This window comes from Gambusia affinis, linkage group LG21 (genome assembly GCF_019740435.1).
Source record: "Gambusia affinis linkage group LG21, SWU_Gaff_1.0, whole genome shotgun sequence".
Taxonomy (NCBI): Eukaryota; Metazoa; Chordata; class Actinopteri; order Cyprinodontiformes; family Poeciliidae; genus Gambusia; species Gambusia affinis.
This window is the reverse complement of record NC_057888.1, coordinates 17,531,794-17,544,816: the sequence shown is the minus strand read 5'-3', so window position 1 is coordinate 17,544,816 and position 13,023 is coordinate 17,531,794. Positions and strand designations below refer to the sequence as shown.

Here is a 13,023-nt window from a genome sequence, read left to right as displayed (position 1 = left end):
TCCAGTCTCTTTTTTTGGGTAATTTTATAACAAACGCAAGATATCTGAGTAAAGGGGACTTCATACAAATCAATGCCACACTTTTCAGATTTCTTTGCTTGAAAACTATGTATCAGTTTCCTTCTGTTTCACAATAACAAACTATTTCGTGCTGGTTAATCCCTTTCTCAGGCCACTATCTGAATGTTAAGTCAAACATCATACACAGCCATTAGATAAATAACTTAAGAGACTCAAATTTTATAGGACACTGTAAATATTTTAAATAATTTTTCTCCTCCAGATTTTCATGACACTTGTAAAAACACCATGTCTGAAGTAAATCTGGTAGCGAACTAACAAACTTTGTGCTTTGTTTAAGAATATTTATATAATCCAATCAGTGTATCTAAGTTGAAGATCTTCCCATGTAATGAAATTGTCGCATAGAGAACGAGTGCCCCGCTTTAGATGTCAGGAGTGAACGAATTTTGTTTCAGAAACAATAAATTGACCACGCCGTGACCTTTCCGCGATTGAACCTTTACACTTCATTCGCTATCGTGCCGATAAATCTCGGACTCCGCCTGACCATCTTGTCTGCGTCTTAAGGAAGGAAAAAGTGTAGGGTCACTGGGAGTTTAGCAAACACAAAAGTCTGCCTATGATTTGACCTGATCCACAGTTCCACCCTTGAGCAAAAAGACTCCATTCAGAAGCGGCTGTCACGCTGCTGTACTTCCCGCTTTAGGAAATCAAACGGCCTGCACTGGTTACGACCAAATTTGATACAGACCTGACATGGGAAGAGTGAACCCAAAGTAATGGCAAAGTGGTGGCTTACCTCTGTGAAATAGTTTTTAATTAGCTAGTGATACAATAAAGATTCAGACTGATTGTTGTGTCTCATTTCCCTCCTTCCTCTGTCGGGTAGATGGGTTACAAAACTGTCTCCTGTCTACTTGCTGACGTCACTTGCCTAGCGTGAGCCTGTGGGCTCTGTGGTGTTTCTCTTCCTCTTTTATTATAGCTCAGCAAGCAGATAACAGTCCAAGGAAACTCATTTTGAAACTGCAATGCATACGCTTGATTAGCAGCACATATCTACACCAAAGCGATGCTGGGTTTTTTTTTTATTTTTTATTTTATATTCTTTACTGTCTAGGTTTATGTTTTTCTACCTGGTCACTACCCAACATGGCATGAAGGCTAAGAAATGAGGTTTAATGGAAAGTCCAGCTCGATGTGGATACGTTTACATCAGAGGCCTTTACACACAACTAGCTTATGGGAGCCGTCTCAGAGGAAACACTGGCTGGTTCAGTTCATAGCCTCTGGAGCTTTTGGGTGTTTATTATTCTTATGTGCACTATAAAAGTAAATTTTTGGAGAGGATAGATAGAAGCCATGGACTTATTCACAATTTAAATCAAGCTAGATTCAAACTAGATTTTGTTTTAAAATCTAGAGTCAGAAAAAGGTTATGTTTGACCAGTAACCACTTTATTTTGCAAACTTAAAACATTTTAATGAAAATCTAATGGTGTTGGTTTAGTCAGCTGCAATTCCAGTTCACCGTTTTCAGCAGAGATCAGTAAGGCTGGCGTGTTTATGCGGGTTATATACTTATAATTTAACGTTGAATAAAGCCTTAGGTAGCTTAGCGCTAATGCTGAACTTGCTAGCAAGTCGAGGTCCTGGAAGACAGCATTCAGGGAGAAGGCTTTGAAATAGATTAAAAAGCTTTTTCACTGTTTCATAATTTTTATACCTTAATTGTATGTTTTTTGCAACAGAAAAGGGCAGGTATGTTTATACAGGTTATAGTTTGAATTTAACTGTAAATAGAGCCTTAGCAAGCTTAATGCTAAAGCTGTACTTGCTAGCCAGCTGAGTACCTTAAAGATGATATTCAGGGAGAAGTTTATGGAATAAATTTAAAAGATCTTTGAATCATTTCATGCTTTTTATGACTTAATTGTAAATTGTGTCATTTTTAATGGAGGACAAGCAAGATGACTAGGTGAAAATACAGCATGAAAGATGTCGAGCTTGAGCTAACAGGTGTGAAACTATCGTTACTGGGTTTATTTGGTTTTGTTTGATCTAAACTAGCAGGTTTTAAGTGTATTTTAATTTACATTATTCCACGTGAAGACATTTTCCAATATGTACTATAGTCTTGATGATAAACAAATATATAAATATGAATGATAATGATTAAAATTTTATTTATTTAAGTGTCTTTTAGCCCTTGAAACTTAACATAACATTCAGAAAATATAATATCAGCAGTTTAATGTGTTACCATTTACAAAGTTGCATGCAGAGTAAAACCTAAAAACAAACAGAGTATGTTTCTGGATTGTATTGACTACATGTATGTTTGAATTATTGCTAATATTTCTAATGATTAGCCTGAAGTAGTGGAATAGACAAAAAAAAGTCCAAAAAGATTATTTAAATACTTTTATTCTGAGAAAAGTATGATGATTCTAGCTATTATTCTCAAAACTTATATAGTAAAAGTATCTTTGCTCAACATTTCCAGTGGTTTTAAGAAGCCAAAGTAATTTTAGAAGCACATGAATCTGTTCAAAAAGTTTCTCTGTGCATTTGACAGACGTATTTCACACCCTTCACACAAGCTAGATTTAAAGATTGAAAAAAGCAGGCAAAGGAAATGTTATATAAATCTACTGGTTTGTAAAAAATATTAGGTTAAATATCAACTATGGCTTGATTATGCCTGATAAAAGGCATGACCATGCAGAAACACAAAGAAAAACTATTAAACAGATGCTAATAAACTTTTGATTTCCAGTTTAATATCCTTGTTTTAGGATTTTTTTTAATACATGAAAACAAATATAGTACTAGGTATATTGCTTCAATTTATCAGAAATGTTGTGGTAGGTTTTCATGTAATGTTGAGAGCCAATTTAATGAATTAGGGTTTGAAGCGACACCACTGAAACAAGATGTTGGTTACACCATTTCCCTATTGGGCAACTGACAATTAAAAAACTCCCACTATATGCAAACACCAGTCTGAAAAGGTGGCCTCTAGAGAAAAGAAGCTTAAAAAAGCAACAAATTTCAAGGGTTTAATTGTTTTGGGGTTTGTTGTTTTTTGTTTTTTTTTGGCAGGATGAGGTTAGCAAATATACAAATGTAAAACCATCGCCGACACAACACGAAGCTCTGTGCTGCCGGTCACTAACTTAGTGTGGCAGCGTAGTCCCTTGCTAATCGGTACATTTGCAGAGCCTTAAGCTTTCTAAAGTAATATAAACTCTCCGTTTGTGTCCAAAATGAGGGGAAACCGTTGCCCACAGCAGGCAAATTAAACACGTGCTGCACTCCTAGTTGAAACCACAACACAGGCACACAAAGGCCACAGAAAGCAATGCAATATTGTTGGACATTGCTTTTAGACGCATAGCGTGCCAACAGCAAATAGGTGGGTGTTAGCAAGAATTAGATCAGCTGATCTGATAGCCTGAAGAGCGTATTTCATTAGGCTCATTTACTTTAGAAGACTGTGGGCGTTAGAGAATAAATAGACTTTTGCCGTGAGGTCTTTGGGTTCTCCGCTTTAAAAAGTCTCCTTTTCTCTTTTATCAGTGTGCAGTGTTGACACCTAGCCTGTTGGCTTTAATGCCAGATGAATGTTAATGTATCATAACTGTCAAATTACACGACGAACATGTGAACTCCTTGCAAAAAGATTCAAACTAGAACCTTCTTGCTGCAAGGCAACAGTTTGTTTCTTTGTTTATTTTTTTGAATATGTGCAAAATATACCAACAGCAAGAAGCATAATGTCAGATCTTTTGTTTTACATATTTAAGGGAGTGGGTGGAAGTGCAAACTTATCAATATTCCCGCTCCAAATCCATCTACATAATCGTGCATTTATTACACATATAATCCCATCACTACAGTATCTGTTTGACTTTAATTACAGTGGACGAACAATTGTTATTTCTTTCAATTTCACCAGCTCCCCCCCACCAACCCCCACTGCAACTAGCATGTGATAATTTGAACAGTTTTGTTTGCTAACTGTGAAACCTGCAGGAGAGAAGATCAAAGAGGGTTAAATTAATGCTAAATATTTAACCGGCTCAGCAGTTACAAAGAGGGCAGCGACCTAACACGGCAGACAGGAAATTACAACTCACCTGTTGACGTGCAACCAAATTCACACCTGACTGGAAATAAGGTATATTAAAAAAAAAATTTTAAGTAGATTTAACTCAATTTTTGAGGAAATACAGAAGATTTTCACTCCTAAAAGTTAAACAAGTCTATGATCTCTGGAGAGTTTATATTTAACTTTTTGTGTCATCGTTCACAGTCTTACTTTCCAACAGTTTTAACATACTAACCCTTTTCTTGCATATTATACACTATATGACAAAGTAGTATTTTAACACGTTCCTGTGTTATTACTATTTAATAAGCCACAGAATAATTTCAGCTGATTGAATTTTATTTTTAAAAGCAATGTACATCAAATGCTGATTGGCTGACTTCCTTGAGATCAAAGAGAAATAGTAAAAACTGTCGGTTGCTGGGTTTTATTTACACACACATGCAGGTTTGTGTAAATAAAAAGGAAGATTCAAACCAGCTTGAAGGTATATTTGTACAAAGTACACAGATGAGCACTTGTACAAATCCCAGAGTCGAACCTTCCAAAAAGCACCTGCTTCATGACCTCTATCCCATCTCAATTAATTTTTTTTTTTTAACTCACTGATTCCGTCAATAAATGTGTGTTTAACAGTCCAGTCTGTCGTCAAAATCTAACATCTGCATAATCATCAGCAAATAACTTCACGCAGTCCCCTGCTGGACAAAGTAAATAACTGCACCCTCAAAAAAAAAAAAGAAAAAAAAAAGATCCTTCCTCAGTTAAAACTGTTCATAAAGACAAATGAAACCTAAAGCTGCAGGTTTCATGGTTTCATGTCTTATTTTCTGTCAGTGACTCATAGACAATTCTGACTGTTGTTTGAAACCACAGGAAGGATGTGGACATGTACTTTGCTGCTCCTCTTAGATTTATGCAGCAAAGCTCCAGCCTCGCTCCACGTTCGCACATCGGATGGGGATGAGGAGGGTGGAGGAGGGTGAGGGTGGGGCAAGAGGCGAGGGGAGGTGGCGATAATGTGGGTCAAGGCAGTTGATCGGATGGAGGGCGCGTAGAGAGACTCCAGATGTAAACAGCACCAAATCCCTCATGTTCCTCTCTAATTAATCTCATTTGTGAACCATCAAAGGTCAGATAAGCCGGTCACTACTGCCACTAATAACAGCAGAGGAGGAGTAAACAAATACGGGCCGCAGGCCAGATGCATATTCCGAACGCTTGCAGCGTTTCCCACGACGTTGTCTCGGATGTTTGGAAGACGAAACGCTGACGAAGACGCCAGCTGACAATACGACTCACTTCCACCGCTTTACGAGAGTTTTCCAGGATTCCCTCGGTTGGGATAATTCTCGGCATCGGATGCGAGAGATATCTTTATCTCTCCGTGAATCCATGGCTGCTTGGTTACTCAGATTAGCACCTGTTCTTCAACTTTGCGTGCTGGCTAAGCTAAATGAGTGTTCAGGTACATGCCAAAGAGAGAGACAGAGAGAGAGAGGGAGTAAGCATGTGTGTGAGAAGGAAGGAGCCAACAGGATGCCAGTTGTTGGGTCTCATGCCAAATCAAGGCACCGGATGGTGGAGATTAAGCGTACTCTGGAGATCACCGGGGCAAGGGGGCAAAACTTTTAGCACAGATGAAGCTTGCAAATCCCCAAAGAGACTTCTCAGAAACGATGATGAGAACTTTGATTCACCCCATCCAGGTAGACACAGTAGGCGTTGAACTTTGCGGGACCTCAACTTTTCCTCCCCGTTCGCCCTTTTATCCTCCGTACTCTGTGTCACCAAACGTAGACACAGTGGAGTTTTTCCGAGGTTTCAGAAAGCTACGGTTTCAAAATCGCTCAAATTTTTTTTCCGTCACACCATTCCTACAGTTTGAAGCGTCAGAAAGCTTCGCTGAGAACAGAGTTTTCAGAGCTCACCCTCAACCATCAATTACTGTACTGGTCAACCGGCTACAAGAAGGCTACTGATCCCATGTGTGTGGAGTTGGTGGAGGACCCAAACACAAGCAGGAGGTAGGAGTGACACTTTTCAGGTGATTAATTAACTTAGCAAGCTGAAACACATAGGAAAACTCCAGAAAACACGAGAACAAACAAGAGAATCCAGTGAAGAGAAGTTGAAAACGGAGTGCATCAAAGAGGGACAATGACTGATGAAGCGAGGAACACAATTACCTCGATGAACTGAAAATACAAACACATACAGGGAAACACAGAGGAACTAACTAAACACAGGTAAACAAAACCTAAACAGGGAGTCTAAAAGTTTATTTCAGCTATATTTTCTTTATACTTGCAGCGAATATCAGATTGGTTGTTTTGGGAATTTTTCTTGCCTCGTAAAATGCATACGGTCAAGTTGTGAACATTACTTGACCGTATGCTGATTCACTCTTACTAAGAAAACAACTTTCAACACCTGATAAGTTGTTTTATAGAGAAAAGCTGTTGTATCATTACTATGTCGCCGTTTACAGACTCAAATCTCTGTGTTAATACCCTGATGCTGTGCTGTTTTGACTCAAGGTTATCAGGTTGTGAGAATCTCATACCAATCGTGAAAGTTTCTCTCTGAGAAAATTAAGAGGCGAATCTCACTCGCTGCTGTTATTTCACTTGGAGAGAAATAAAAATCTCATTTTCCTCATCTGCGCCTTCAGCGTTTGAGGTAATAAAGCGGCATTCAAGGCCAGTGGCAACTGAATACGGTCTTCAGGGCCACATGAATATTTGAAGTTCACGGTGGAGCAACACGAGGAGCAGGAGGAGGAGCAAGACGGCACGTGGATCAGAAAGCAAGACTCCAAATTAGCCTACGTTCCACTTACATGTAACAGAAGTAAACAAAGGGGCAGTGGTGATTTAAGCCAGAAAAACAGACTTTTTCTCTCATATTTATGAACCGTCTTGAACTCATGACTCATCCTCAGTGGCTCGGTAAAATGTTTATGCTGTGGAGTCTCTCACAGGCATGCTAAAAGAAGGGCGCAAAGAGAGATGGAAAACAATGCCCTCACAGAATTGTCTCCATAAAAACCAAAAAAAACTTGAAATGAACTATTTTCATCAGCTGAAACACTCCGCATCGTCTTCTGTGCTCGCACACTACTTCCTGTGGGGGAACAAAAAGTTCTGAGCACCGCGACGCAAACTTTTGAGGCACTCTTTACCTTGGAAGAAGCTTTTGACGCGGAGGTAGGAGACGGCGAGGCGCAGCACGGACAACTTGTCCAGTTTGGAGATGACGTCCGGAGGGAACGGCAACAGGCTGGCCAGGCGGTCCAGTTCGGCGTTGAGCCTGTCCCGGTGCCTCTTGGACGGGTTGCTTTTCTCGTTGGCAGAGGACGGCTTCCTGTCGACGACAAGGCGGACGGGAATAAACGTCGAGGCGTGAAAGTTTGGGATCAGGCGGGTGTGAAAGATAGAAACATTTCCTTCGGTGAACTTCTGAAGCAAACTTAGACTTGAGAAAACAGCCGACAAAAATGACGCATTTGATTAACTTTACTCTTAAAGCTATGTTTTTTAAAACTGACAAGTGTCTAACTAAATTTATACTCTATGTCAGGTCTTTAACGTCACAGGAAAAAATATACACCTGATGCAAGTCAATCAGCTTAGATCCTGAAGCAAAAATGACTACTAACTTTGTCAATTTTTGAGCAAAACGTTTTTTTTTAGCAAAGTTACTTTTAGGAAATAATGTGTGTTAAATGCAAACCAAGTCTTCATAACTCTCCTAACATAAAAACGGGTTTACTCTTAATGACTTGCAGGGCAAGCACCGCAGGTTGCAAACTAATGCAGAGAATCTAGACTTGATAAAACCACACTGTGCACAAAAAAGTCTTTCCTCTCTGCCTTAAATATATTATAAAACCGCATTTATTTGTCTCTTTTGACAATAGGCTTGGGGGGGGGGGGGGGGAAATGTCCAAGAAAGAGGAATCATGCACGATAAAATCCTGTTCTTCCAAGCATTTTCCGACAGTAAAGTTAGTGCGGGTAGACAGCGTGATTCTTCCCGGTATTATCTTGAACAATTGCTGTTGTTTTGACTGGAGCATAGGGCTTTAAATTAAGTTTTGTTTTTTTTTGTTGGTTTTTTTTTCACTTTACCAAAATGAATAATAATTTTTTTTTTACAAAAAACTAAACAAAGGCAACCACAAAAACAGCAGAATACCAGTGTGCTTGTTTCATTTTAGGAGCTGAAAAAGTCCATGCAGAGAAGTGGTTTTGATGTGGCAAAGATTTCCTCTCAGATCAGCAGCAAAAGGCAGAGCTGAGCATGAAAACTTTATAAATGCCACAGGCCTTTGGAGGGGGGGATTACCACTTCCATCTTTATTAACTTATATAACAGTCGTCACTATTCATTACATCCCATAGGATCAAATACCAGAAGTCTGCATCACATAAAGTTTCTAAAATAAAAATAAAAAAAGCAAAAACTTAATTTACCCACCATTCAGCCTCATTATCTTGAAACCATGAACTTAGACTGAAATACTTGTAAAATCTGCTCCAGGTTAATGACTCAATTCATAAATATGCAACAAAAACTCCAAAAATAACTCTTTAAAGTTTTTTTCTGTTTTCTTTTTTTTTTTTGTTCTCTTACTAGAAAATGTGTCCAACAATCATTAAGAGTAAGCCTGAAAAAAAAAAATACACATATGTATATATATAACAATTATAATATCCACGCACTCGCGAGCACTTATCAGATACATGCACAAGATCAAGAATGGCTCCTTAACTGTTTCTGGACGGGCTTCCTCCTTTTTCTGCCCGCGTACATGCAGTCTCCAGGTGGGATCATGATCTTGCGCTCCGTGGAGGTAACAGGTGCGCTGCGAATAAGACACGGCAAGTTAGAGCTGCTTTACGAAGCGGCCGGAGGAAGACACTTGCAGGACACGTGCAGGATGACAGCTTCAAAAGTAGCATGTTGTTGACCATTATTGCGTTTCCAAAGGTCAAGCTTTGACCACCCCGTCGCCTCCCTCCAGATCAAATGTGTAGAAAATGAGTGCATTTACTACACATTTGTAGAAAAACGTGTAGAAATGTTTCTACACCTTTAACTTAAAATGAACTGGAGAATTGGTCAAACGTAAATGCTTAAATTATCTTGTCCTCAACAGTGTTAATCATAACTTATTGATAATGTTAAAAGGGCAGTGCAAATTCAAAACAGTAGAAAACTGACCTCTATTTAATTTTTTTTTTTTTATCACAAAACTTAAAAAAACAAAAACATACAAAGAAAGAAAGTCTGAGAATAATACACCAACCCAGAATCTCCGGGGATTAAATCCAGAATCGAGTTGGCTCCAGAATCACATCCACTTTAAAATGTTCCAAAGAGATTCGCCTGGCGGAGGTGCACCGGCTCCGGGAAGCGATAGATCCAGCGGGAAGACAAGACACAACGCGGCCGAGGTCCCTGCAAGAGCTCCGCGCTGATGTTTTCATCAGCGTCGCTCTGCTCGGAGGCAGATGTTGGCTGATTCTTTATACCCAATTGAGTCGCCCTGACTTCCTCGCGTTTCAGGTGGCGGATTCCTCTGAATGACATGTCGAGCTCTTCGCACGCAACTCGCTGCCTCGCAAAACCCGGCGCGAGCGCACACACACCACGCGAGCGCACATACACAAAGAACAGGAGCTTATGCTGCTTTCAAGTGCTGTGCGTAACGTGGGAATTGGTCGTTGTGTTGTGGTTTGAAGATTATTGAGACTGTGGTTCCCACACTGAGCATCCAGCTTGCCCGGAGCTCCCGTGGGGGGCCGTTGGGGGGGTAATTAGTCCCGTGGGCTTTTCAATGACATCGTTGTTGTTGTTGTTGTTGTTACATATATTGTTTGTTGCTGTGCTTTCTTGATTCTCGTGTTTGTTCTTTCTGCAGGTGTAGTACAAATTTCTAGGGTGAATTCTTATGCACTATTTTCCCTCCTCTATTCTTTATTTCCACTTTTCCTTTTAACATTTTACTTTGCCCTATATCCTTTCTTTTGTCTCTCTCTCTCTCTCTTTTTCAGTCTTTTCTGTCACCGTGTCCATTGCATTTGAAATGAACATGAAGCATTTTGTAATACAGCTATAGGAGCTATTGTTGTTTATTTATTTAAAAAGGGACAATTCACATCACATAGCATGCTAGAGGGAGCCATAAAGGCTAGTTGTCATGTGTAGTTCCTTAAGGTATAATCAAAATAAACAATATATTGTAGTGCAATCCAGACAAATGAAGAAGCTTCTTCATAAAAAAGATTATAAATAATAACTAAAAGCCTTCTTATCTTTAAAAAAAATTCACACATATATATATATATATATATATATATATATATATATATCCAACAGGTTAACATCATTGAGCTGGACTCTATTCCAGTTTTGGTGGTGGGACTCAGAGGGTTTTTTTGACTGATACCCATAGTGACCAAGCTGAGAAATTACTTTAATGCATTTTGTACTTACAAACACTGTAGGAAAAAAAATATTCCTTTGGTTTCCATATTATGACTATCCAGAATTTTTACTTTGAATTTTGCTTTCTTAGAGGCAAGCGAAGTCTTTTCTTCAACCACCAACTTTCTCTCATATCTGAGTATAGAATTTTAAAGAGTATGAAAAATTTTTATGCTTACCAATTAGAAATGCAAATGAACCGTTTGGGTTTTTTAAATTCGTTTCTTTTACTGTAAATATCACCAAGTTTAACATGCAAAGCAGGCATTTTGGATTTTAAGGTTAGGATTGGGAATTTTTCTTTTTTAAGCTGTTACCTTCTGAGTAAAAATGAAATGCTTAATTAAATTTTGTTTGACACAAATTATGCAGTGTCAGTAGAAAACTATGTTTTCTTATACATACATATATATATATATTCGGGGGCAAGCATAACATACTCTCCCACTGTAAATTTTGTTTTAAATGTCGTTCAAGATCTTGGATAAGTACTTGCTATAAAAGTTTGATAACTGCTGTTGCATTTGGATGTTTGTTTTTTTCTTTTGGGGGAGGGGGATGTTCACCGCTTTCATAAGAAAAAGAGGAAAAACATGTGTTGAGGTGGTTTCCAATCGCTACCATTTTCTTGTATTTTTAAAGAAAACCTCGGCTAAATTTCTGCATTATGTTTGTGTCAACCGTCGTTTGATATTTGTGGTGATATTGATGTAAAACTGCTAATAAGTATGTGTTTATCAGTTTTTATCTTTTCGAGGAGCACGTGAAAGCAGCATACGCTTAAAGAGGCTCCCGCGAATTGCCGCGTGCGCATACACAGACACAGACACCCACACACACAACGAGAGGGGAGGGACCCTCGCGCTCACCACAACGGCAGTCGCCACTTTCTAACAGGACAGACGAGACTGGCGACGCGAAACTCCGGTCGAGCACCGGGGAATCGTGTCTGGGGAAAGAGGGGCTTCACAGCCAGGCACGAGCGTCTTTTTTTTCTTTTTTTTTTTTTCTAATGGACTAACGGAGATTCTTTGAACCAACTTAGATGTAGTTTCCAGCAACCGGATAGTTCAGCGGGAAAAGTGTGACAGTTGCGTCAAACGTGAAAGAAATCCTTTTGTTTACCCTGGAATCCTCTTCAAATCAAACGCATAGTGCCTCTGTAAAGTCGCGAGATTAAAGTTTGGCGCCTGCGTGGGTTGCTTACATGAAAGTATCACGAAGAGTGACTTTGTTTAGATGGGACTTACAAAACCGCACTGGGTGTACCTATTTTTAAATTTATCACTGGAAAAGTTGTGGTAATCTTCAGTCACCTGACTCCGGTTTCTGTAGCCTACTATTTAAATCTAATAATTTGGTTAAATACTCTCCCAAAAGAGCAGCCTCAACTTCCAAGGGTGGAGGCTCTGACGTCACCAGGGCTCCGGAGAGAGCCACTCCTTCTGCCGCCACACAGAAACAAACATCCACCAACACAAGCTCGTTCTGCACAAGAAACCAACCACAGAAATAACTACATTACATTACAAAAGAAAACATTAACACGACCCTAATAGATGCAATTTAAAACATCCATAAACAATATAGAATCATCCAGTTTATATAATGTGATTTAAAAGCTTGTTTTAATGCCTAGGAATAATCTGAAAATGATTTGTTTTGTGGTTTCATAAGTAGAATAAAAGTCTCAAAATCTTTCTTGCGGTGCCTACATGGCGCATACCACAAGGGGGCGTCCATTTTCTTTTACATGACATTTAAACAAGGAGAAGAAAACCTACGCGGTGTTCAATGTAGAGAACAAAAATCCTGGGTGTGCTGTGGTGGCGCACAACCCACATTTGGAGGCCTTAGTCCTCGACGCGGCCACCGGACTGGTGACCTTTGCCGCATGTGTTTCCCTTCTCTCATTACTTTCTTTCCTGTCAATTCACTATCAAATAAAGACCATCAGAGCCTATAAACCCTTTAAAAAAAGAGAGAACAAATATCCTAATGCGGCCATACCCGCTGTATCATTTTTCCTTCTGTGGTTGTAACATGATAATGAGCTTTAGAAAAAACTGCTTATGAGAAAAAAGGAAAATTTCCTTGTTAGCACGAAGTATTTATTTCCATGTGGTGGTATTATTTGCAAGTGTTGTGTTTGCTCTGTGGAAATTATAAACATGATTCTTTAAGTAAATAGGCAAAATAGATTTAAAAAGATATATATTTTAAAAAAAAGAAAACAAAGGGGCAATCAAAAATCCCAACTCAAGAGATTAAATTGTCTCAAGATAGCAAAATTCTCCTGTTGTTATGAGATAACCTCTGCTCTCTTATGATAAAATGCAAATTTCTAATGAAGGGGAAGCCACAAAAAAAAACTGAAAATATAATATTAA

At 39.0% G+C, this 13,023-nt stretch overlaps 1 protein-coding gene across 1 annotated transcript in view; it reads right to left on the bottom strand.

Moving 5' to 3' along the window:
* ahrra (aryl-hydrocarbon receptor repressor a) overlaps nt 1-9,836 on the bottom strand; it is a 92,150-nt gene extending 82,314 nt beyond the window's left edge. Inside the window, exons 1-3 of the mRNA XM_044104634.1 lie at nt 9,453-9,836; nt 8,916-9,008; nt 7,323-7,504 (exon numbers count right to left, since the gene is read on the bottom strand). Coding sequence (XP_043960569.1) covers nt 7,323-7,504; nt 8,916-8,977 — 244 coding nt within the window. The 5' untranslated portion in view covers nt 8,978-9,008; nt 9,453-9,836. The remainder of the gene's footprint in view (nt 1-7,322; nt 7,505-8,915; nt 9,009-9,452) is intronic.
* Between the last annotated feature and the right edge of the window lie 3,187 nt (nt 9,837-13,023).